The sequence below is a fragment of the Teleopsis dalmanni genome, chromosome 2 (assembly GCF_002237135.1).
Source record: "Teleopsis dalmanni isolate 2A chromosome 2, ASM223713v2, whole genome shotgun sequence".
In the NCBI taxonomy this organism is placed as follows: domain Eukaryota; kingdom Metazoa; phylum Arthropoda; class Insecta; order Diptera; family Diopsidae; genus Teleopsis; species Teleopsis dalmanni.
The window spans coordinates 401,220-429,035 of record NC_051847.1 but is presented as its reverse complement, the minus strand read 5'-3'; the positions used below and the strand labels follow the sequence as shown (position 1 = coordinate 429,035).

The 27,816-nt window shown below is 30.2% G+C and overlaps 2 protein-coding genes across 2 annotated transcripts in view; one reads left to right on the top strand and one right to left on the bottom strand.

Annotated features, from left to right (window-relative positions):
• The first annotated feature begins 3,996 nt into the window (after nucleotides 1–3,996).
• LOC119682999 lies at nucleotides 3,997–4,338 on the top strand. Its single transcript, XM_038096590.1, has one exon. The coding sequence runs from the start codon at nucleotides 3,997–3,999 to the stop codon at nucleotides 4,336–4,338; it is 342 nt and encodes a 113-aa protein (XP_037952518.1).
• Nucleotides 4,339–17,966: 13,628 nt separating this feature from the next.
• LOC119677367 (nephrin) overlaps nucleotides 17,967–27,816 on the bottom strand; it is a gene marked incomplete at its 5' end in the record, with an annotated part of 83,435 nt that continues 73,585 nt past the window's right edge. The window contains 1 exon segment of the mRNA XM_038088679.1: nucleotides 17,967–19,034. Coding sequence (XP_037944607.1) covers nucleotides 18,459–19,034 — 576 coding nt within the window.

The following is a 27,816-nucleotide window of genomic DNA, read 5'->3' as shown; positions in this document are numbered from 1 at the left end:
CATTAACATATTTATAACAATTACACTAGTCAACAAGGTTGTTAAACTATGTTACAGGTTACAGTTTCTAATGGATTTTGGACGGATGATAAATCCGTAATAAGTTTTTCTTAGTACATCTTGTAAAATATGCCAAAAGAAATGTGTTTTCTCAAAAATTGTTTTGTATAATACTTTATATATAATACTTTGTTAAAAGCTATTACTTAAATATAATTTCTACAATAATAATACTTAAATCCCGTTTTAAATAAAAAACAAAATCAAATAAACATAATAACTATTTTCTTCAGCAACAGATTGAATGCTTATTGCAGTTCGATAAAAAATCGACTTGACCTCATAGGCGGCTTTCTTGCATTTTAACAAAACTACTAACAGCACTTTGGAGGTGTGAGGAGTTAATGAACATAAACTCTAGCAATGTGAATTCTTATAATATAGTTGAAAACTGCAATGAAAATTGTAATTATTATCATGCAGAAATTAATCAGCTTGCAAAGTAACTTAAAATTAAATAAAATAACCTGTTAAGACTATCCTTTAACAGTTGGACAGTCTTTAGAAGTTCCTTAAATAAGTAAATAAATAGCTTATTTCCCAACAATTGGTTATGCTTCAAGTAGCGCTCCAAACAAACATAAATTAAGAGTATGTTGTCAATGAATTTTAAATGATTATTTTGAAAATTCGTATTATTTTTAAGTGGCATACATAAAAATTTAAACTGAACCTGAGTACAGTCGAACCGCAATGTAATTATATTGCATCAAAGAATGAAATAGTTATTTTTATACTTAACTAATCTTTGTGTATCTTTGCTGCATTCAAAGCGAATGTAGTGATAATTTCTAATTACTGCAGTTAAGCTATGAATTATGCAACTGCATTTTGTAGATTGTTAGTACACTCTTCTGATTCACTGCAAAGCACTCCTGAACGTTTTAATGGTTACTATCTAAGATTAACTTTCTAGATTTTGATTAAATTTCAGAAACTAGAACAGTTCTGGTGTTTCAGGTATAGTTATATACGCACAGTTCTTAATGAATCATCTTGCTAATTCTTCTCATACAGCGTAAAATTCACTCCTTTAATGAAAAATTTTAATCAAAGCATATTAATGATAGTGACATAAGATAATTTCGATGAACCAGTTCTCTTATAAACCAGACATTGACTTCTTTACGAAATATCAATCATGTATAAGTTTTTTTTTATTGAAACAATTATTACAAGAGACAAAAGTTTCCTGCCAATTTACTTTTTTCTACAGTAACGATTGGTACAGTTAGTTCGCAATGAAGGTCACTGTTTCTGATGCACCATAGGGCATGTTTACTATTGATCGGAGCACTATATTCTGGAAGTGAATTCTAACTTCTATATAAGTTTTGTTTGCACAACCGCATAACTGTGCGCCAAATATCCAGACTGGCTTTAGTATTTGCTTGTATATAGTCAATTTGCAACGAATTGACAGATGTGAATTTCTGCCTAAAAGGCATTGATTGTTTCGGAGTTTCATTTCTAATTTACTTTTTTTAATATTGTGTTCTTTCTATTTTATCTTAGTGTCACTCCGAAGTACTTTGCTGTATTTGAATACTGCATTTGTTTGCCATTTATAGTAATAGGTATATATGAAGCTTTTTTCATTGTAAAATTGATATACGGTGATTTTAAATTGCTCAAAGCAATTTTCCAATATGTGTCAGTGATAATACTTTACCATTTTAGTTTTTAAGTGTTTATTTTAAATCTATACAAATTATTTTCAAATGTATGAACTACCTACTCTTGTCATCAAAATGTTAACCTTATAGTAGCAGAAACTTAGTCAGAATTATGTGACGGTTGAAATTAACATTTTTTTATAACACGTATACATTATTTCAAAGTTGTACCGTTAATTAATTTCTATAAAACTTATTCCCATTCTTTAATGTTAAGCATATATTTCACCATCAATTTTCAGACGAATATCAATTGCTTTGAAATACATTTCTATGTATATTGACTTTCTTGATCTCAATAAAGGATTCATCATATTGAACAACCATTTAACTCATTAAGAGACTAAGTTGAAGATATCCATTGGGATATTAAACAAACGCAGTATTTATTTATACCATTTATATTGAAAAATTTGCATTTTAACATTAACAAACCGTTAATACACTTCTCAACGGGGTTAGCTGTTGTAATTCTATTTAAAATATCATATTAAATAACATATTTATTCTCAGTATATAATACAATCACAGTTAATAAATCCCAACAAGAATCAGCGATTAATTAAAAATATTGGGAAAACAGGAGGTCGAAAATGAAATAAAATAGCATTTTACATGATTACTACCAATAATTAGAAAAAAGCGAAAGAATAAATTTATAAAAATCAAAAATGTTGAAAATGCTGAGTTTGTTTGGTATCAGCAGCGTAAAAGTACCGCTCTTAAAGCCTTAAAGATTGCACATCTTTATCCTCGGTAGCCACAATAGACTTGCAAACAAAATTTGGGATGACAAAGTAAGGATTTAGTCAGGTAGGCAGTGATACAGTCACATCTATTAAGTGACCGTGAGCGAAAACAATTCCGCTGGTGTTATCACTTAAAAACGTTAGTTGAGAAAGCATTTCAAGAACAGCATGAAAAACCAATAAAAATAAAACTTTACAAACAATAAACAAACCGAAATGAAAAGTAAAGAAAATAAACAAAAATGCACTGATAATAATTTGCCAGCAGGATGCTTCTTCAGCTTCCTTAACCACTAAATAGAGCTTACAATGCTTCTGCTTCGAATTTGGTTTGCGTACAAATTACTTCTTCTTAGACTGCTAAATTTATTGCTTTTGCCTTTGCTACAGAGCTCCCGGCTTAATTTTGGAACCCATACAAAGAGCATGAAATAAATATAATTCTTAATTGCACTTAAAGTAATTTGGCAAAGTATAATTTCCAGCTATAATCATTCTAACTTAAGCCATTCCAACTAATGTTGAACCGCAACAACAAACAGCGAGAAATGTGGTTTTACTAGTACTGAATCCGCACCAGACAAAGGATCAGTTACGCGAAAAGGTAGCAGACTTTGTGACATCATTTCGTCACATGCACTTAAGTGTGCCGTATCCGCTTACTCATCCGTGCCAGCATCCGCCGACGTATATCAATGGCAAATTACTGCGGTAGCTCCTTATACCGCATCTGTTTATATTCCTGTTAGGATACGTAAGGCGCTGAAATACATAAACGAGGTAAGAAAATTCTTTTCATTTTTGAGCAGAGAACGGGATGTGCGGTTACGTTGCGCGCCTTATTTGCTGTCATCAGTCAGTTTTATGTCAAAATGTATTCTGTATCGCTAGGAAAAATGTAGAGCGGGTATAAAAAAATCTCTGTTTTGACTATTTGCTCTGAAGAAAATTTACTCCTTATGTCTTCGAAGAAAACCACAAAATTCCTAGGGTGCGCTATTATGTTTCAAAGAAAATGTGTACATTTGTACTCTGTTTGTCGAAGATTTCTTAACGGCATGGGTATGGTAAAAATAATATTTTACATTTCTAAAAATGATACAAAAGCATTTTGTTTCAAGTTTTCAACAAAATTGTTTGTGCAAATATTTATGTGCGCTTAACATTAAAATTTTGCTTGCAGTTAATTGAATTCCATTAAAAAGTTATATTTTCCGCAATCAGAAGGAGTACGAGGTTTGAAATTCTTAGTCAAATATTTTTTGAACGCAATTTTTATATGGCTCGCCTTGGTCAAAAGGTTTAAGAAACGTTTTGTAAAAAGGTTTGGGGTAAGTGAACTGTATTGTTCAGCATTTGTGATTCATTGTATATCATATAACACTGTGTTCCATCATTTTTGAAGATATTCCGAAACACTAAGTGTTGCCAGGTGATGCTCAGAACGTGATGTCTATTAATTGTGAATTGTTTTATTTACAGAGACTTGAAAAATTCATCTCGGCCAAAAAATGGAATTAACACGTGAACATTGTCGTGCGATCATTTTTCAAAACTTTCGACGTGGATTATCACGACAAGAGTGCATTGGTGAACTTAAATCTTTGTATGGCGATGAAGCACCATCCTATAGCACTGTAAAAAACTGGTTAAATGAATTCAATCGTGGCCGACGCTCGCTCAAGGATGAATTCCGTGAAGGTCGTCCAAAGACGGCTGTTGTGCCAGACAACATTGATGTCGTGCGTGAACTGATAATGCAAGATCGTCATGTGACATACCGTGAGATACAGGCATCCTTGAGCATTTCTCCCACCAGCATACATTCGATATTGCATGAACACCTGGCGTAAAAAAGGTTTGTTCTTGTTGGATCCCGCATAATTTGACAATCGGTCAAAAAAAAGGCTCGTGTCGATTGGTGCAAAGAAATGTTGAAAAAATACATTCGCGATGCTTCAAAAGACGTTTATAAGATCGTCATAGGTGACGAATCATGGATCTATGCGTATGAGCCCGAAACAAAACAATGGAAATCACTAGTAACAAATTCAAACGAAATGTGCTAAAAATGAATGACATTTTTTTAATTTTAAACAATAAAAATATCTAAGATTTATGAGGTTTGGTAGAGCTAATTGTTTTTGATGGAAAAATATTATATAACAACGGCAGTCACCGTTTTGGATGTAAGGTTATGAATTGAAGTTGTTGATGCTGCAGTAATAACTATCCCAATGCTTTCTCACATTTTAGGAACCGCAGAATTACTGAATGTGGGAAGTGAAATTGATTTTCATTTAAAAAACAGGAGATAAGGTACAGGTGTCTAAACGAACGCCACTTCAATAAGTGATTGCCTCATCGGTTCTCTGACCCCTATACCGTTTTTTGAATATAAGCATTTTGTAGACGGTAAAACAACAATAATTTTTAAACAGTCTCTTCCCTTTTCAAGACCCAGCTCATGTAAATATAAAAAGAAACTAGTTAGAAGACCGTATGACCAAAAGGGAATCTCTTCTGAGGGTTATTATTTAGTGCAAAACCGTAGTAGAAAATTAACGAATATAGAAAATATTCACTATGATATGGTTGCCTTTTTTACCAGAGCAGAATATAATTCTTAAAACTGTATCTTTCCACATTTTTTTAAATTTCATATTCATTGGTTTATCAGTTGTAGTCACAACTCATGAGGTTTCTCCCCTTCAGATATAAATATGAATCTGATTTGTTTCGGAATGAACTCAAATAAATTTGAACTCAAAATCACTCCTAACCTTGGAGGACCACCTACAGCTCTTGTTGTGAATTTATTAAAGGCATCTTCATATCATTTTGGGGTATTCGACTTTATTTTTCTCAGTTTCAATATGATTTCGCTGTTATTTTTTTGATGTCGAAATGAAGTACAATTTGTTACCACAGATATTTTCTTCCGTTAAATGTTAAATAATTTCAACTTTGTTTGGCACTTCGATGTAATTTGAATTTTTATTATTTGTTGGTGCTATTTTCCATTCGCATAGAGAACACCTTTGTTCCGTTCTAGTTCCGGGCAGAATTTAACTAAATTTGGATTAAATTTGCTTCTTTACTGTCGTGTTTTGCCCATGATGCATACTTTGGAAGGAAGAGATGCGAAGCAAGAAACTTATTACATATTGAGTTCATGAATATTAAAATTTCGGCGCCTCCTGCGCTTTTCCACAATTAGATACTTAGAAGTGGAGAAAGTAAATATCAAAGAACAAGTAAAATATACAGAATTCTGAGTGTGGATTCAAATAAACAGCAGCAATATTGCCGTGCCGACAAACGCTCTTCATGGAAGCTCGCCAGTATCCGTCCACAGACGAGTTTCCGGTAGCACGAAAAGACATTCAAGGTTGCTCAACTTTGAAGAGTAAGCTCAGTAAAAAAAATTGAATTGCTTAAATTTGAGTTGTTTTGTCTAAACAAGCGCGTTTATTTGCGGCACATTGTACTTAAATAATTCCCCTGTGGCAGCTCTAGTCAGAGTTTCAAAATGCTTGAATCATGAAGCTGAACAAGGGAAACGTAGCCGAAATTAGTTGCTGCTTGGTTAAAATATCCTTAATATAAATATTTTTAATATTACTTTTTTTTCTTTTTTAATGTTTCTACTGTGCAAACAAAAGCAAGTTCATCACTTCATATTGTTTCTACTTTTTGAGTTTTATAGATTTTCATGTACTTACTAAAGAATTTTGATAACGTTCCGTTTAAGCTTCGTCCTTCAAAACAAAAGCATTCCTATTTTGTAGGACATCTCTTTATCCTTTTACTTCTAAAATTCTAGGTAAGTACCCTAGAAGAAGTATTTAAATAATAATGGTTTAATGAAGTAATGGGTGTACTAGCTCTTACCTGTTGTATAATAAAGAATTGTTATACAATAAGTTTCACCTTGAGTATCAATTTTGTTATTAAATGCTAACTGAAACAACACAATATTTGTTAAACAGCAGTAGTTAGCTCCCTTTGAAGGTCAGTTGCAATAAAGTGATGTGTGATGGAAAGAAAATTTCAGTTTTGGTGGCTCCCATGGTCTTTCTTTAGTTGATTGGATCAAATAGGAGAGAAGTAAGCAAAATTCGCTTAAAAACTTTTATAACATCCAAAGCAGTTGCCCTTCTATTCCTCTATTCCTTCTTGTTTAATACTTTCTTTTCATTTTTATTTTTAAAAAGTATTACTTTTATTTCAGGCACATTTTACTTGCTCCAAATTTTCTTTGCACGACTGAGTGCTTTTCGTAAAGGACTTTCAATTAGTTCATTGGTGTGTCAAAGTCCTAACAAGTACGAAATGGAACAAAGCCATAAAACCTGATGCAGGGCGCTGAATTTTGTTTTGATGGCGCTGATTTTTCAGGTGAATTTGTATTTGTTATGCCTCATTCAAAAACAACAATACAATAGAAATATAACGCTACTACATTACTACAAATCCAGTTAAGAAACTTTTAAATTTTCAATTAGACAAAGTTTACATTTTTAGTTTGACCAACAAAACGAAAAATATGAGACAGACAAATATATACAAACTTACAAAGCGACACTTAAACAAACTCATGGGCCGAATATTGTTTAGATATTGCACTATAGTACAGTACAATAAACGTTTCAGTTTGACTGAATGTCTTTGCATTCGTCTGTTGAATCTAAGTTCAGACAGATGTGATATAAGTTGTCCGGTATTGGGGTTTAAAAAGTTTTCGCTGTAACTTGCAGTGAAAGGCGGATTTATTAATTTGTGTACTATGTTCCGTTTTCTAACCCTCATTAGAAATGTTTAACCTTTACCTAGTTAACTGCTTTGTATTTTTTCTTTACATAATCCAAAAACTGTAAACTGTTTTGAACTTAGCTCATAAGTCGTCAACGGAACTAAAATAAATAACTTGAGTTGAGAAAAATTAAAATCTTTAGTTCAAGAAATATAAAGTTCTAACTTATGCAAAGCAAGGTAGCTTAGAAATTTAATTCAAGAAAGGATAATGTTTCACTTTGAGCTTTGCTGATTATGTATATGTACTTCAATTCCAGCTTCGAAAGTTAGTATTAAATAGGAGCATATTCAGATAAAATATCAATAATTGATATAAGTTTAGATTCATTTACACTGCGAAACTTTCAAATTTTTTGTTGTTAATTGGAATGAGTTGTGTGGATTGCTTATGCCTAAAATATTTACTGAATTCCCTTGCAAACATATTATCATTGATAATTCTTAGTACTAATATTGTCTTACAAGAAGTCTCTTTCGTAAGCATGCCATCAATATAATTACCATGTATTTAAAAATTTTTTGTATTTTAAATTTTCACTAAAAATTGTAATTGATGCTGCTTAATTAATATTGCTGAACATACGTAAATTCATATTTTATATTTATTTTATTATAATTATTGTTTTGTATCTCAATAAGTGAATGTTATAAAAAGCTAATAAAAAAGTTACTTCTCTATAAAATCTATCTTAATGATTGCATAAAAATGGTACACACACGCATTCAACAGCTACTTATATTTACCCTGTAAGTATGCCAAATTAATTCCGCTTCCTGCAAAGAGCCACTAATTTCTGATGTGGAGCAGCACTTTTCACCCTTCATTCGTTCATGGCGTATGAGTAACCGACATTCACACGTGCATAAAAACATAAATAAAATGCCAACTAAAAACAAGATTAAGGAAAGGCCATAGATTCATAAACACCATATGTGTGCGTAAAAAACCATTAGAGTCGATGAGGCATAACAAAAAACAACTTTTCCGTGTGTATAAGGTTATTTTAGGTTTCACCCTAAAAAAGCGATCCATTTACAAGGGTAGTCAATATGACTGCTAAAATGATTTTGTTCAATAACTTTCTTTATAGGTATTAATGTTTCCCATAATTTCTGAAAGAAACCCAATTTTAAATCGAAGGTAGTCAAAACAAATAATGGCTTCTACGTTGAGAAGCATATGCAAACAGACAACAATCAGTTGAGATGAAATATTGAAGCAGATCTTACACATTTTTAATAATTGTGTTGGAAATAGTTCGATAGGATTTCAAATATTGATTTGTACAAATCACTGAAATGCGATGAACGCAAAACCAGTCTGAATATTGACCTTCTTATTTTACAGTTTTTTATTCGTGAAGAAAATTATCGTTAAAGAATAAATCTCTAGTCGTAAAGGACAGTCTTAAATTAAATTTTCAGTGTCATTGCTCTTTTTTATAATTTCTTTAAGCTCAGTACGTATCGATATGAACCGAACCCCTTTCTTAAAACTAGGAATAGCGTATCATGCCTAAAGCATACTTGACAGAGCTTATTACTATCTATTTCTGCTTTATTTTTGCGCGTTCATTAAATACTTTCTTTCAAATGCTGGAGTAATTTGTAATCAAACTTAAACAATTTGCTATCAGTAAATTTTTTACTACATCAAATAGAATTAATTAAAAATAAAGTGAAATAAGCATAAAAACTGATAAGCTGGCGTGAAAACAAAAAGGCATATCTAATGTATATTTTAAATCCTAGCTCCTTTTTAAATCCTAGCTAGAAAGGAATATTTGCTTTATTAATATTTGGTTTTTTATTAAATAACAGATTTAAATATCGTGGATGTCCTCACAATTATCAATATTATAACTTTTTGCTTTAAAGTCTTGATATATAAAAGGAATTTGTTTTATTTGAGACTATCAATTAAATATAATTGAATGAATTTTGTATTTTGTCTGAAAATAATTTTTCTTTTTACATATGCATTCAATTTGAATATGGCAGTCAGCAAACTCGATTATATAAATTCAAATTTAAGTCTTATTTTTTCTTTCCTTTAAAGACTTTTATAAAATCGTTCTATATTTTTAACTTAGTAATAATTATTTAAATATTTCATAATAATTTTCAAAAACTTTAAGTAAATATTTGGATTGAATGGAATTCAAAGGACTTAAAAAAATACAATTCACAGACTTCCTAGTTTTATTGTTAAATTTTTTTTTAAATATGTATATAAAAAATGTAATCTTAATTAATTTCCCCTATTTATGAATTCATATTAAAATCAAAAAAGTTATTTTTTATTTTTTCTGTGATATCATTTGTCAATGAACTATAAAGTCAATATACAATATGTAAAGAGTGATTCTATATATTTTTTGCAATTTTCGTAGAACAGAAACAGTAAATAATAAATAGTTAAAAGGTATTGCTATGGTATAAAGAAATACGTATTTACACAATATTAATACATCTATAAGTTTAAGTAGAAACATAATGAGGCAATATTTTTTACCTTAGAAGGAAATAAAATATCTTATTTTTGTTTATTAATTTAAATAACTTCGAAGCACCGATCTAAATGAATTATGTACAAGTAATACATTTAATTTGTAAAAAACATAATATAAAAGAATAAAAAGATATTGTTATTTCACAACTTTTTCTTTAAAACCCCCACCTAGATTGTGGTTTGATTATATTATATAGTCCACAAGTTTGTGTTGAGTTTCAAGTCATTCACTGACCAGTTCCAAGCTGTCACTCTAGTAAGCTATACTTCATCCATGACCTTTTCAAGCATCCTATTCGGTAGATAAAAAGTTTTTGTATAAACTTTTGTATAACTTTTTGAGTACTTAATGAATTCAGTTTTCTAATCGTCAGGAATTAAACTTTACTGTGCTTGCATTCATTCACACTTCATTTGTTAAAAGTTTGTAGCCAACTTTGGCAGAAATAATCTTTCATCAGCTTTGTTTTGAAAGGAAGTGACTTTGCTTTGAATGCTTTGATTAGTACTATTACAATAACTGCACCAAGACTCCTCAAGTTGCATAAACAATTTTCATAGTTTGCAATCACAAGTTACTAAGTGATAAAGTAGAGGATAGAAAGTTTTCAGCTTTCAAAACCAATCCAATCAGAATATCAATAAAATGGAGAGGACCACTTTTCAATTGAATGCAGTGGTAAATACTATTTGTAAATATTTTTGAGCAACAAGTTGTGATGCTGTAAATATTTCAGTTTTTGATTTTATTTAGTTTTATTAATTCAAGGAAAAAATGAGTAAATCTTTCTGTATATTTTAGTCTCTTACTATTTTATGACGATTGGTAGTCTGGGTTACAAATAAGTACGTTTCAACAAATTTAAAAGTATACGAAAAATATATTATGTATATGAGAGTCCTTAGTGGGCCTACGTTTTCTGTGTGTTGAAGACAAAGTGGTTCTGAAATTTGAATTAATTAATTCATTTAACAACAAGCCAATGTAAAATAAATAATTCAATGACATATATTTATTTATCATTTAACTTCACATATATAAATATTTGTGAATCAGAGTGATTGTAAACAATACTAAACAGATTATACTGATAAATATTTAGAAACTTTAATCCAGATCGAGATAATATCCATCAAGTTAAAAATACGAATGCTTCCGGTCAGAGAATGTAAAAAGGTAATGTTTTTTATTTTATTAAAGTTTTATTGAATTGTCAATATGAATTGCTAATGTCCTTTTTTTCAGAAATATAAGATTATGGTAGGCCATAGTCCAGAGATAATCATTACCAATTGAAATGTGTTGCATAACTTAACTGTCTTCATAAAATGTAATGTAATAATTATACATTGTGAAAGTAATCATCGAATAATCACTAGAACTTAGTGATCGTCATCTCATACTATGTTCTCACATATGATAAAGATGAATTAACGAAAGTGTATAGATGATTCTGTAACTCTTTTAGTACTCCGCATTCTTAATTAAGTAACTCGAATATGAATATTTCGGATTTATGTGAAATATTGGGCTAACAAATGTGTGGAATTTATAACCAATTGAAAAAGATAAAATAAAATATTTTTTTTTTTATTATTTTATTAATGAATTTAATTAAGATTTTAACTTTGATTACATTAAATTACATTTTTTTAATTAATTTCAGTCTAACAAATGTTTAGGCGTAAGCACTGGACAATTTGTATACAAAAAAAAAAACAATTTATTTGGATGCTTATTATATAAGTTACATATATAAATATATTAATTACATAAGTCAAACATTTAGAATATTTTAAAAATAATTAATGCTTACGTACAATTCATTTTAATTGATAAAAATTCATAAAAACTCTTTGGCAATTTAACAATATTTATAATTTTATGACATTTCTTAATATAACACTAGTTATTTTTACATTTTTTTTAATATGTCTCAAAAAGAAAGATAACTTTTCTAACAAAAAATAAAACAAAAATCGTTAGGAAGACAATAAACTCCGTCTTGAGGCTTACATAGAGAATTTCAGACAAAGACGAGCTCTTTTTTTAATGTAAACTAGGACTTAATTAAACAATAAATTATATGTAACAACTAAGTAAGTATCTAATTAATGTGTTACCATTAAAGTTGTAATAAATTTGGCTGATTAAACAAATAAATTAACATTTACGCACAATTAACTTTCTCTACAAAACGTTTAATTTGTTACTTTGTACAAACCACAAGAGTATGTTTAGATAAAAGTGTGTGGGTTGGGAAACTTAGACTTAATACATATCCTTAATTAAAATCGTACACATCTACACTCAAACATTTAGAAGAATACATATATTGACTTAAATAAACAAGATAAAAACACTGCATGCAGATCATCTGCCCCATTTTTTTTCATTTAATTTTTAAGATATGAAGATATTAATGAATTAACCTATATGTTTATACTTGACATTTTTGTATTAGAAAAAGCTATAGATTCTTGTAGGTATGTAAGTGGAATATGCGTGTCTGATAGAGAATGAATGTACATAACTATAATTAGCATTTTTTTATATTCCAGTTATACTATATTTAAATAATTAACAAGTTTAAGTTTTCATTGTACAAGAATATTTTTATACAAAATTTAATATAATTAATCTTTTCATTAATAGAGCAATTAAATTTGAGTTGTAAGTATTTAAAGAATTATTTATCCTTCTAAGATGATTACACCTTTTTAAATGTAAATTTTCTTACATTTTTTGTAAAATTAATTTTTTTTTTAAATTCAAATAAATTTATTAGAATATATGTAGGTCTCATTTGTTTAATGCATTTAAAGATTTATTTATTAAATTTCATATACATAATGAGATATATTCATTATTAAATGTTTTGTTTTATGATTAAAGAGGTTTTTTAATAGGTTTTTAACTTAAATGGATAAAACTTTACTTTTCACCTAATATATACAACAAATCAATTCAAATTATTAGCCTTTGCAACTAGTTTAAGTAAGATTCAGAAGCAAATACTTTAGAGGTTGCTGCTTTATTTAACCGTTTCAACATACGGACAATTTGATTTTCCCATATTACTGCGAATTATTTAATTTTTATTTTATTTTTATTTAATATTTATTATTAAATGAATGTACACTGAGTTTTTAACTATATTTATATTATATTTAAATGCGTTTGTTATGGCAATTATGTTATATGCAGAAGCGTTGGTGACTTTTACACGCCTGCTTTTCTGCTTACTTATGATTACTTAATCCATTACTTCGTCTTTGTATTTAACTTGGAAGCACTCGCAACCATTTTATTATGTCACATTTACAGAAGCACATAGTCCAGTATGTTGTATACATATATATGTATTGTTTTTGTTGCTGTTGTTTTACGCACAGAGCCTTACTGTGATGTTATATTGTTTATGGGGGGTTTTTACATTATTGTTTTCTACTATCGTTTGCCCTTATTGCTCATTAGACATTGCACACAATCGCACTTTTAAAAAAACCTGTTTTCTTAAGTTTCCGTTAGATATGTGAATGTGGGCGTTAGCTATATCGCTCATATGTGGGAATATGGCAGCAAGCAGCATGGTCACAAATCAGTTCATGGAAATAAGCAATTTCACGTGAAACAACTTTAAATTTTTTATTTTGAAAAAAGTTTTTCACATCAAATATACGTATCATTTATTGAGTACACAAAATTACTTTTGACCTACAACACTGCCCATATCACTCACAAATTATGGTTATCACTCATTTAACCGAAATTAGTACAAATATGGCAAGTATGCACAAATACCCGCAGGCATTAAGAGATATGCACTTATATTACATGACAATTAGTTGTTCTAAAAGTGTGAATGTGAACTCAATAATAGTAATTAAAAATACAATAACTTCATTTTTATTTAACGAAAACTAAATTTCTGTAAAAAGCGGAAATTAATTAAGTAATTAATTTTTAAATTTTATTTATTTCGAAAAATAACATTCACAAGAGTTTAGATAAACTATAAATACTCGCCAAGTGCACTTTCATATTGATTTCAACCAATGTGTTTCCGTAAAGCTGTTTCAATATATTATATTGAGCTTGAGTTTCAAAAACGTTTAATGTATTATAGTATATATTATATATATATTCAAATAAAATATTAAAATACATTATAAAATTATTTTAAAAAAATAAAAAATCCTTCTAACCTATTCCTAATACGAAATAATATCTAAAAAGTAATTTAGGATGATTACGATGACTTTCACACACAATAACACTTGACTTAACATATTTATAAAACATTTAATTATTTTATTGAAAAATGTAAGTTTAAAATTAATAGAATCATTCTAGTCTGGTTCACAAAAAGTTAAACTGTTTTATTTATGTTAATACATAATAATTTTAAATCTTAATATCTGCAGTGATATTTAGGATATTGCTGACGCAAGGAAATAAACCAAAGATTTTAAAACCAATAGAGGTTGCAATTGTATTATCTAAAATCAACTTATGAGATTTCAGAAGTTTTTTTGCTTTCGCCATTAAAACTTTCATTTTCGTTTGGTGTTATTTATGCTGCTGAGTTTCTAATATGAAAACTGCTGCGGTTTCTTTGTTTGCCCCTGATTTTCTTCCTAAATCTCATATCGATTTTTAATTGCCGCAGGCTTCACATGTTGGACTTCCGAAGCATTCTGTCGTTATGGCAATTATCTTTTTCATCCGATTTAACAGACTTAAAAAAGATATTTTTCATTACTTCCTTTCTCATCAATTTGTATCACGCAGAAAAGCTCAAACGTTTGGTTTGCTGATGGTGCCCGCATAATGACGTATTTGCATGCAGAGAAGTATGTCACATATGCGAAAATATACATATGCTGCGGACATCTGAAAATTTTGCCTAAAAGCTTTGTTGCCCGTTTGCTGTCTAATTCACGTTTGCTTAAAAGCTTTCAAATGACGTTGATCGATTCATTTACGTAGAGTTTCAGACTCTTTGTTTGTTTCCATTGATTTTCTTTTTCAGTTGCGGACAGAATTTTAAATCTTACTTTTAATTACAAATAAATCTATTTCATGTGTTGTTATTTTAAACAACTTTATTTCGAAATAGTATTGATTTTATATGATCAATATATGTTATTAGCAAACACACTATATACGTTCACCTCCATATAAAGTAAGGACAAAGCGAAGTTCATATTATCCTTTCATTATTCTCTGCTGATAATACTTCAATGTGTTGAAATCATTCTTCTGTTGTCTTCCAATTCTGGTCACAAACGTATACACAAAATGCATTAATATATTTTCATACGTGAGTTTGAAGGTACATGAGTAACTAATTACAAAGTGATTCAGAAATTAGTACATCTATATTTTACTTGGTAAAAAGCTGGTTAAGAACAAAATGCCCCCAGTTTTTAAAAAAAATTATCTTTAAAGAAAGTCAAGATTTTAGCTCCCGTATAAATGTCGATATGAGGACGTATGAGTTTAAGAAACTTCTGTTGTAATTCTTGTTGACTAAAAAATAATGCTGATACCAGTGATAAACGTAAAGCTTTTTCTGCTTGTAAATAAATTTCCAAGCACTTTTTTTTATCAGAAGTCAGATTTATTTTAAATTATGTAGCCACGAGAAAGTCATGCCTGCTTGTTTGATTGTATCTTTATATGTATATCTTTTTTATATGTGGGCAAATTTGTTTTCGAGCACTGAAAGGAATTTTCTTGTTAAATATCGATGCCTCCGCTGGTTTGTTTTACACAAAAGCTTACTTGAAAATGCTTTGCGAATTGCGAAAATATTAACAGTATCTGCAGGTTTATAATATCCCCACTGAAACGTTTTAAATTACACAGTTTAATTTCACTTAAGTATTAAATTCCTAAGAATTTGTTTCTCGTTGTTGCTCGCCTTTAAGCTCCTTAAAACGCCGTTCGTTGATTTTGTTAGAATTAGTTTTTGTCGCTTTTGTGAGCGTCGCATGTGTATGTTGGAAGTATTTATTTAATTGAATTATTGCCACTGCTACGAGTAGTAGTGACGAGCTTCTATCTTTCCACAGCCTCCATGGTGAAAGATTTAAACATAACTCGACTGCCAACTAATTCGAACAGATATCCTCACGAGCACTTGTATGTGCCTGTCAGAGAGCTTGCATATTTGTTTTATTTTTTTATGTCTTGTTATATTGTGTTGTTAACGACAATGGTTTCGAATTCACTTACGCAAGATCAATTTTTCTCCATAATGTTCTAAATATGTTGCCCCGCAAGAAATAATTGGACAAAGCCGGTCTTGAAATTTGCTTTTATATGAGGGAATCCTCTTCTCCCGTGCTGTATGCCTTAGCGCGGTTATGTAACGATATTCAAGTATTTCGGCCAAAAAAATATCAGCTAATTCGTAATTAGAAGTGAATTTTATATATTTTTCATAGCAATGTTATTACTGTTTGCAATTGAAGTTGTTAACGTATTTAATGCTTTGATAATACCAATACGCAAAATACACAGCGATACGAGATCCATTGACTTTCCACACTTTCTTTAATGATCCAAATGACAAATATTTGGTTTAGGATGGAGTAACTTTACTGTCATTGTGTCATTGTATAACGTCATTGTGCCTTGAATTTAATGGAACACAGTTCAGAAAGGCAACTTTGATATTGGCAAGAAACAGTTGAATGGTTTGAATTCAATAACATAGTTTCAATTCCGATAAGCATGTATCAGTTAAGTTTCAGTATCATTATTTGCGAGCCTTTCATAATTTTAGTAAATATTTTTTATTTCTTCTTCGGGCGAAAGTTTCACAATTTATGAGCATTTAAGTATTACTATGAAAATCTTAACCTATTCGTATGCACAAACATATTCACTAAAAAACAATTGGCGCTCAATTTGCTTAACTACTTCTAAGCTAGGTTATACTTGGCTTAGTAGAGGGACTCTCAGCCACACTCTCTACAGCTTCGACAGTACACGCCAGTGCATTTGATGCATGAACACCTATAAGGCACTTCATTCAGAATACGTGGTGGTAAAACGATAGCTGTGGAAAAATTTACTCAGAACTCAGTGCAAACCAAATTGGAAGTATTGCACTGATTATCTAAACGTAAATAACAATGGCTCTTGACAGAAACATGCAGCTCATCAAATTTCAATTGCGGATTTAAGAAAAAAAAAAATTAGAAACGTCTATAATTTATTTTTTTTTTTTGATTTTTGATTTTTGAATTAAGAAATGAAATACGTGGGGTTGGGTACGCGTAATGAGCATTACTACATGTATGTATTAACCATAAATTGTACCGTCGGTGTAAAATAAATACCAACAATAAAATGTGTCACTGGTAAATGGATAAATTGTGTGGTTAGAGGATCTGTTTCAGTAAGTTTGAGTTACATTCTACAATTTCAACTTCACCGAATTTTTACCTCCCGAATGACTTTACGAATTTGGAAAAATAACAACCGTTTTTTGTTTAAATTCATCAAACGCAACTAATCTTTTGCTGCCGCAGTTTTCTGCACAACTAGCGGCGCACAATAAACACATACACACGTTTGTACATACATCAGCACGCAATGGCTTAGTCGAATTAAACGCTTCGCCAAGCAAACTACAATTTGAGAATTCGCTCTGCTTGCCGCACCACAACGAAGCATTTCGTTAAGTACGCTCGTGACTACTGAATTTGTTTAACAGCGCGCGAAGGCTAAATGCCAAACTTAGAAGAAACAAGGACTTAAGGGAGCAATCAAATCGGAATAGCGAAATTACAGAAATTAAAAATTTGGAAATTTAAATTTTTTATTTTCATACGTTATATGTACCCCATATTTGTAATTACTTTCCGCGCGCTCCGCTACTTAAGAACACTGCGTGTCTTTTCGACCTGTTTATGTTTATGCTCGCCTCTCAAATCAGTTTCATCTTAAATATTTAAAATATTTCATTTCAACTTATTTAAGTGAGATAGAGATAATTGCTTAAAGTAGAGGTTTCCTTAACCAAACTATTTTTTCTATATTTTTAAATATAAATATTATTACTTTTTGTTGTTTTTATGAGTTTTGCGACTAGAAATCAAATTAATTAAAAAAATTTTGTTTTTATCATTTGTCAACTATTTTGCGCTGCTTCCTTGTTAAACATTAACTAAAGCTTTGGCAATTAGTTTCTATAAACCGAATTTACGAACAGAAATATACTTATTTAAAAAAAATAATTACATAGTTTCAGATATTTATATGTGGTGAGTTTAAATAGGCGATATTAGCCGATCTAATCCGCTCAACGTTAATAAGTGCTTTAACAGCATAAGTAAGATAGTTCAGCGTTTAATTCATAGTATTAATGAGTTGACCATAATAAAATCTGTAATAAAATAACACACAGCAATTTTCATATATCTGAGTCCTCATATCGTTACGCCATTGTGGCTGAAATGCTGCGGACACTGATACGATTTAGTCTTTAAATACATAATTATGATTTAATTAGTTTATTTGTAGATATTATTCTATTATTCTCTTCCGTTGATACCTCAATAACGGGGCATAGGATTTAAAATGGTTATAAAAGCAGCGGAATCGACCCCTGCTACTTCCTACAGCTATACAAGATGTCCGTCTGCATCGGTGTAGGCCATAGTGGCTCCAGCATTAAAAGTGCTCATGCCATGTGGATTTGTTGGGTCATATGTGGCGCTTGTGGTCATTAACAAACTATTGCTAATACCCGCTGATGTAGGTATATTTAATATTTGTAAACTGCCTGGCGGAGCAGTTACGCCCACAAGACTTGCACTAAGTAACTGTTGCTGTTGCTGCTGCTGTTGCTGCTGTTTGTTGCGATTAGGATCTTTCAAAATGCTTTGAGGTTGCTTGGGAGCAGTGCTTATTACGGACATCATGCTACCATTCGCGGTGTTTGTGGTTTGTGTTGAGTTTCCAGATAAATTTATGGGGTGCAGATCATGCAAAATTTGTACACTACCTAAATTGGTTGTATGATGAGTAACATCAGGTGGTGGTACGCCTACAACTCCACGCATTATTCCACGTCGCAATGTGCTACTACTACCATTACCTAGAACTGCCGCACCGCCAATAATGGAAGCTTGTGTAACGGGCTGCATGTGTGCCATAGGAAGCGGTGGAGTTGAGAAATCTAGTTGAGGTGGATAATCCTGAAAAAAGATTAATCAAATTATTATATTTATTCTGCTTTTTTAAACTTAATTTAGCTATTTACATATAATTATTTATGAAAGAAATCCGAACATTATTAGATTACATAAGTTAAATTAAACAATCAGGTTTTAATCAGATTTAAGTGGTTTTAAATGCCAACGCACAGAAAGATTTGCAAAGCATAATTTTACAAAAAAAATTCAAAACTGATTTTGGCAACAAAAAGAATTGGGAATTGGGAAAAAGAAAGAGAACTTTATTGCGGAAGGCTACAAAGACTATCGCAATCTAAAATCCTGTTACGGACCTACAACCTAAAATGCTTCAAAGATTGCATAAAACAATCAAAAAATAAACTAAAAATTATTACGGGATTATTGACCGGTCACGGTAGATTGAATAACCACCTAACAAAGTTAGGAATTCAATCCAACTCAGACTGTATATACTGTAAAGGAGAGAGAGACTCTGCATAGCAGGTGCTTGAGGAGTGCCCGTCAATGGTGCACAAGTGGATGAAACACCTAGGAGGGTATATCATGAATCATAAGGATTCAAGACTGGGAAAGGTAGGTTCTATACTGTTTTTCATTAAAAAATCGGACTTGCAGAAACACTCTAATCCGGCTAAGGGGCACGATATATATTTTAGATTGCAGTTTATTATGCTTTTTCTCAATAATAATAATAATAAGTGCTTTACATTTCAATACCAAATGTTAAAGGTTTACTTAAATATTACTTAAATTATTTAAATATTCATTCTACATAGTATCTTTCTGTTATCATACACCTATTTACATAGACTCTAAATTGCATTTATAGGATAATATAGAGCAGCCTGAAAATGAGATGAGCCTCTTGAATATGTGTTAATTATTTTTAAAATATGAAACGTAGTAAAATAAAAATCAAAACAATTCTAATTTTGTTAAACTTTCATGTCAAAAAAAATTTCAGTAACTTAAATAAATATATATTTGCACATACATATATGTGCATTCTTATATAAGTTATAATTATGTAATATTATTATAATATTATATTAGATAATATATTATATAATTATGCATACTGTATATAGAAAATATTATGTTGACATAAATAACTGAAAGAACAATACATATTTTTGAAGAAATTCAATTTTTGTACGTATGCCAATAAAATCAAACTCGTAAAACTCAATGGTAATAAGGATGTTGATGTTGATGAAGATAGAGGCGGACCAAAAAGTTTTTGACTTCCTTATACTTTTTTATCTTTTGCCCAATCTTCAGCTTTGCTTTGTATTTTGGACTTCGATTTCCGAAACTTTAAAAATCAATTTCAATCCTTTGAGTGAATTTGGAAGATGAAATCAACAAATAAAAGAGTGAGTAATGGTCAAAGATACAATGGATGACGATTTAAGAGGGATATTTTATTTGTCATTATTTTGATGAAAACGAAATGTATTGTCTTTTAAAACTATTAAAAGAAAGTATTGAAAAAAAGATTTACAGCATATGATATTATTTGTATTTATTTGGAAATGTGTTGCCGTTTCTTGTACAAGTTCAATGGAACAGATATGCAATGAACATAAGCCGACCTATGGTACATTTGGCAACACACAACCATTTTGTTATCTCTTTTATCCAAATGCATTTGACTTTGCGACTTATTGCTTGCTCGTCTCTCAAAAATGTGCGATTTGTGGTTGCAGATGCTGCTAGACAGTTCAATACTTCTGCCTCGAATGAGAAACATAAGAACCCTGTGAATAAAGTGGCTACATATGCAACGGCAAAAGTGTTACTAACTTGTAATAAAAAGTTGGTGTTGCAAAAATTTCGCTTTGCACCCGAAGATGCGGAATATTCATCAAATTCAAAACTTTTCCTATTAAACTGTCGGTTTAAATAAATTTTTAAAAAAGAAAAAAGGAGTTTCTACAATAATTTTTCTTGCAGAGTTTTTACTTGCACTGTGCGATAAGTTAAGTTGCCAATTTAATTTATCTTTGGGATTCCTCGTTCGGTTCAAGTTTTTCTAGAAAATTTCACAGTTTGGAATATTATTATTTGGATCGTTATTTAATTTATAAAAATACGAGCAGAATAAAGCAGAATATATCTTATCATACTTCGCGATAATTGCCCTATTAACATTAAGTGTTCACACTGCATTTGATTAGCACGGATATTACTATGAAATTGGAGTTATAAAAATTTTAAATAAATAAAATTAAGAACATTATAATTATATTGGAGAATATAAATAGGACTTCAATACAGTGGAGTCATCATGCTAGTTAACAGAGATTAAATTCCATAACATATAAAATTCCACAACATTGAGCTGTATTTGTGACAAATAAAACCACTCAATTAAATAAACGCACTCAATTTACAGTTTGTAATATTTGCAAACTACTTAAAGTAAGAAGGAACGCTTCCAAATTTGAAATTAAAAATTCAAGAATGATCTTAAGAAAATCAGTACCCTATTGCTCCTAATTAGAAACTACAACAAAAATAAGCTCAGAAAAATTGAATGACACATATATTCCAGCAAAAATAATTTATACTTTCATAAGATCTTCAATATGATCTCCACCTTTTGTTCTAAAGCGAATTAATTTAATAAACTAATCGTAACGTACCAATGTTGTTTATTTGAGTTCTGTAGAAAGAATTCCAATTCCCCAACAATGTGACAATAGTTCAGATATGTTTATCTCAGTACTAACTCTAAGAATAACTATGTCAAGCGATTTTTGTTCCCAAGAATACAAGAATATGGTCTGGAATGCAATGGGTGTACATAGAATTTTTTTAATTTGCTGTACTATTAGGGAAATCATCAATTTGAGATAAAAACTTATAACAACATAACTACTTTGGCCTGCTCACCTAGATTGTGTGGTCTGGTGCTACTGGATCACTTTCTGTATAAGTATGTTACATATTGACCTATTTAATTTATTTGTTTGTTATATTTCAATTTAAAAGTCTACACCTCTTAAAAAACTAACTTCATACAGAATATATGTGTACGAAATAAATAACTCTAAAACTTTATTGTTCATTTAATTTTTTGATGATAAAATTTATTATTCTAAACACAAAAACTGCTTGCCACGTTGCAGCTTTAAAACTATTAAAAGTCTAAGGAACACAAAGAATAAGGCTTCTTCTTCCAATAAAAAGAGTAATTAAATAAAAATTTTAGAAAAGAAATAAAAGTAGAATGAACTTCCGAGTTAAAAATGGCTTAAGTTTATAGAACTGAACAAAAACTAAAAGCCAAGCACTTGTGCTGCTGACATAACATGAAAACAGATTGCCATTATACATTTTATTTAGAAGTGGAAGAAAGACAAGGGACTAACGTACAGACTTTGGTAGAGTAAGAACTCATATTGTTGTGAAGCACAATAGTTAAATGAAATCCGAAGCAATGAATTACAATTTTAAAATTTATTAAATCATTAAATCATTAAAAAAAAAATAAAAACGTTTTTAATTAAATTGAATTAATTTTAAAATTAATTTTAATTCTTTGAAATTGAGGTCTATTAAACGCAGAAAAAGTACTTCTATTTGAGATTTCTGATTTCTCCAAGTTGCTACAAACAAAATATTTTCATTTCATATAAAAATTTTCGCAAATTTCCGATTTGTCCATTGTAAAGATAATTATTTTTACATTCATCATGGTCTATATTTCAATCTGTTGGGCTTATATTTATAATCTAAGTGTTTTAAATGTTTTTCTCTTTCAATATTTTGTGTATTTTTTTATTACTTCGTGGCCAATAATTTTTCCCAATCGGACATGTATGCAGATAAATGAACAAAAACTCTAAGCCGATGTATGCCGTATATTTCATTGTTAATTGCTGGCTTAAAGCGTGGCCGGTGTCGTAAAGTGTCAGCCACCTGCAGTTGGCAATATACCATACGTTTTACAAGTCCTGTAAAACTTCACTGTTGTTTCCATATTTTTGGTGTTTATGTTGTTTTGGCAGCAAACGCCAACGGAATTAATTTACCTACACGCGGGCATTAAAAAAATTGCTCCCGTGTACTTTTGCAAACGTGTATTTTTAGCCAATTTCACTAAATAATAAATTATTTGCTGCTGTTTGCAAAGTCAGAGCATAAAACAAATAAATTTTCAATTAAATTTACTAAAAATCCGAATATTGTGTATGCTCAAATAAAAGCAAGTCAAACCTTTGGCCTTAACTTAGTGCCACTCAATTACAGTTAATAAAAAATACGCAGTAAATAACTACTTTAGTTGTGTTAACAAAATACATACATTGTATGAGTCCGTTTCCGTTAGTTGTGGCTAACTAACTATTTGCAAGGAACTATTTTGCAAGGATTCACTTGGCATTTTGCGCGAAATATTAAACTCTAGTAATATTTTTATTTTAAGTTTTTAGTGTTTTTAGAATGTGCCAAACATATCTTTCTTATCAACTTTGTAGGTACTAGTATCAATCATATTGTGTCATGTTCTTATTTGAAAACATTAAACTGATATCGCTTAAAAATTTGAAAACATAGTTTCACCTCTTTCAATGCATCCTTATTGTGTTTCCAAAGCATTATTCGCTCGTTAGAGTATGTGACAATCGTCACGGTAGTCCAATCCATTTCAGTATCCAGAGGAGCAACTGCAATGGATTACATATTTGCTATTTTTGACTACTGTGCCAGTGACTCTTGTTTAATCGTATGTTTACCCTAAGATAAGCGCAACTACCACTAATGTGCATAACATTTTCGAAAACATTTCAAATTTTTAAAAGTCTTACTATTCTAAGTACTTTTTCAACTTTATGCACTTAGAAGAAATATTAGAGAATTCAAATATCCGCTTATACTTTCAAATGTAATTGAATGATTTTTTATGTAGGTGACTCAGAAATTATTGTTTCACAAAGATCGTCTCTGAATAGATATAAGAAACAATCGCTTAAACACAAAAATCACGAAATTTATTTACTTTATAATAAATTACTAGTATGCAAGTCCACTAATACTAGTAACTAAACTAGTATACTAGTTTTCGCAAGTCTTTTAATTTTAATAGTTTGATTTACTTAATTCCGAGGCAATTTTTTTTAAATGTAAATTACATTTTATGTAAGTTAATTGTAGTTCACTACGCTTTCATGAAATTAAGGCACTCAATTTGTTATTCCTGTAGTGATGGTCTGCTAATGCAGTATTTGTCTAGATGAGTTTAAATATTTACAAAAGTTTCAACTTTTATTCATTTTATAGTAGAAGTAGTAGTAGTAGTAGTAGAAGTAGTAGTAGTAATAGTGTAAATGTTAGCTTTATTTTACTTCATCTATATACATAAAAGAAAGTCGTGTTAGTTAGACCACTCATAACTCAAGAACGGCTGAACCGATTTTAATTATCTTTGATTTGTTAGAATCGTCTCCGCTCCGAATAGCAGAATACATTATAAAATATTGGAAAAATCCACTAATTTTAGCAAAAATAATAAATTTGTAAATGCTGTTTCAAACTGTTGACAGTTCGACAGTTTGAGTGATATTGATTTCTTTTTAAATTTTTTTTTCATATTTCAAATATTTCAAATTTCAAATATAATAAATTCAAATATAATAAATAAATATTGTTATCAATATACCATCGAATCCACGTGATCTGTGGAACAAATATAAGGATAACATGTCAGAAGACATTTTACATAGAATTCGTGTCAGTTCAAGAAATCCCGATCTTGAGGTGAATGATGAAATGCATAATCAAGCTTTGCTCTTGATCGAAGACATATGTTACCATACCTGCGGTAGTTTGTTAGTCAGATTAGGAATGCCAGCTCCTGATCGTGGAATAAATAACGCATTTAATCGAGAATTGGAACGTGAACGTGAATATGATCGACATGAATTAGACCAATCAGTTCAAACTAATGTACCTCTTGAGTTATTTAGTTGGCTTCAATAAAAAACTAGAAATCTTGATTTAGAGAAGTTATTAAAGGACTCGTATTTCAGTTTCTGCTTTTAATTAAACATTTTGATTAGTTTTTATGTTTTTATTTGGTGTAATTAGTAGAGAAATACAAAGCAAATTAAAAAACAACTAATTTTTTTCGTCTAATTTATTTGCAACTTAGAATTAAAAGTTCAACTTTTTAAGCGGAAAGACTTCAGATTTGCACTTAGTAATTACCTCAGAGGAACCGGAAACACAACCAAACAGATATGCTGACTGCACATGTCGAGTAGAAATTTTAATTATTTCTCAATAGTGGCTGTTCAACTCATGCACTGACACATTTACACTCCATCGGCGTTTCCACTATGAACACACTCATTTGTGAGTGACGGCGACGTTGAGTTCAAACACAAATGACTGCGAAGTTCTGTTGTGGAATTGCTACGCTTTGTCATTTAAATTAAATACAACAACATTAAAAAACGTGAAATTAATTCGAAATAAAGCAAAATTCGAAAAGATATTTCTTTGAAATGCGAAAAAACAAATAAAATGAAATTAAACTGGAAATGATAAGAAATAAAAAATAAGAGCAACTTGAAAGGACAAATTAAGTTTCGTTGAACCGTTCAGCAAAAGCAAACAGGGAACTGTGAATGTGGGTTTTGATGCCCACCCAATCATCACATCGCAGCAACTAAGTTTTATGTTTGCCATCATTCTGGTTTACATCATGTTGCATGTCTTGTCCCTGTTTGAATGTTTGTGTCTCTCTCTGTCTCTCCCCTGAAATCAATCGACAAATGAACGCACGCGGAAATGTTGTAAACATGCGATTCATATGAAAGTTTCCTTTTCGCATTTTTTTTTCATCTTAAATAAATTCCGTTGTTCTCAAATATTTTCACCTTCGTCCTTCCACCTTATCTGTATTGCACGAACCACGTCATTTTGTTGCTGTTGTTCTTGCGGTTATTGTTCTTATATCTGGAGATATTTTTCATATTAATAGTGACGACTTCAAAAGCGAAATAAATGAAAATAAATCTGTAGAATATTCTTATTAATATTAATGTTTAGCCCATTTGGAACTTTATATTTCTGTTGAAATTGAAAAATGCTTAAATGCTTAAATAAAAATATAATACTATAATTTAATTATTATTTACAGTCGGGACAGATAGATTTTCAACAACGCATCCCACTTACACCTGCCCATAGCAATGAGTAAGTGGGACCTTACCCAGTTACTTATTACTATGGGTGGCAATGATACTGCACACCTTTGTCTCTCCATATCTCTTTATGGGTCCAAATATAACAAAGATTAACTTAATATCTTTAATGAACTAGCAGGTTTACAGACCGCAATTCGCATCTGGCTAATAGGGTTCAACTTAACAGTAATACAAATGGCAAAGACACCAGAAACTATAATTTTGGTCTGTAAGGATAGTAAGGTGTTTAAGAATGGTAAACTGCTGAGGGTTGGAATTGATTTTTATTATCTACAGTCGATGACATAAAAAAGCTACTCTATTTCTTGGTACTCACTTTTGAGGTTCCTGTATAACAGTATAGGCAAATGCAGAGCATAATAAAACACTCGATAAAGTAAAGAGGTATGAATAGCCAATAAAATATCAAGGATATAATAGGTGATCAACATCTTAAAACAACCTGGTGATAATGCCATCTTTCCGGCTTTACTCTAAATGATACAACTTATAAGAAATTATCTTCTAAGTTTATATTCATGGATAGCAAGGGTCATTATTGTAGTTTTCTAAAACACAAAGATATGAAGGAGGACAAAAGTGGTTTTTATACTAAAACTAGTTAAAAAGGATAAAAGAAACAAAATTCTTGGGAATAATATATAACCAAAAACACTGTAGAAACTTCACGGGAAAAGGCTACCAAAGTTTTCATGACATGAAAATCTAATGTAGTAAAAAACTAAACTTTTACACTAAAACTTCTGCGATGAATTATGGAATAGTAGTCTGGAAGAACAAAAACTAGCCTATGTAAGTATTACGGTAACGATGAATGTGTCTGCCGATATTTATGCTCTTGAAATTCAAACCACTTCACATTTATATCCAATTTTTAGTGAAGACGGTCATTCTACGGATAACCACATACAACATTAACTTGGGTAGATGTCTTGGGTTGGACCACTTAATATTGAACTTTGTAATATTAATAATTTGGATGGTATATCTAAAATTTAAAATATGAACCAGATAATATTAACACGATATACGAAAGATACCTTTTTAAGAAACAAGCCAGACCAGTAGTGTACTGAAACACTGAAACATTCGGAAGCTCTAGGCAATAACACATCAAACTTTTAAGCAGAAATTTGTAATATTAATAATTTGGATGGTATATCAAAAATCTAAAAGATGAACCAGAAAATATTAGCACGATATACGAAAGATACGTTTTTAAGAAACAAGCCAGACCAGTAGTGTACTGAAAGACTGAAATATTCGGAAGCTCTAGGCAATAACACATCAAACTTTTAAGCAGAAATTTATGCGATAAACCGTTGTGCTGATTTCAATGCGGAACGTAACCATCAGAACCACCATTAAAGCAATTTAACGTGAAGATACTTTATCAATTCAACCAAAAATCGATAGTAATGTGCTGCGTTGTGACATATCCATAACTAAAAAATTTAGGAGATATAAAAAATTATATACTCCTATGAAAGAAATATTGCACGTAAGCTGTTTGAAGCTAATAAAAAAATAATTAGAATTGTTTAATAAAGACGAAAATGTTTTTT

Coding starts and splice junctions, on each gene's coding strand:
- LOC119682999 (XM_038096590.1), top strand. CDS start 3,997: ATGGAATTAACACGTGAACATTGTCGTGCGATCATTTTTCAAAACTTT.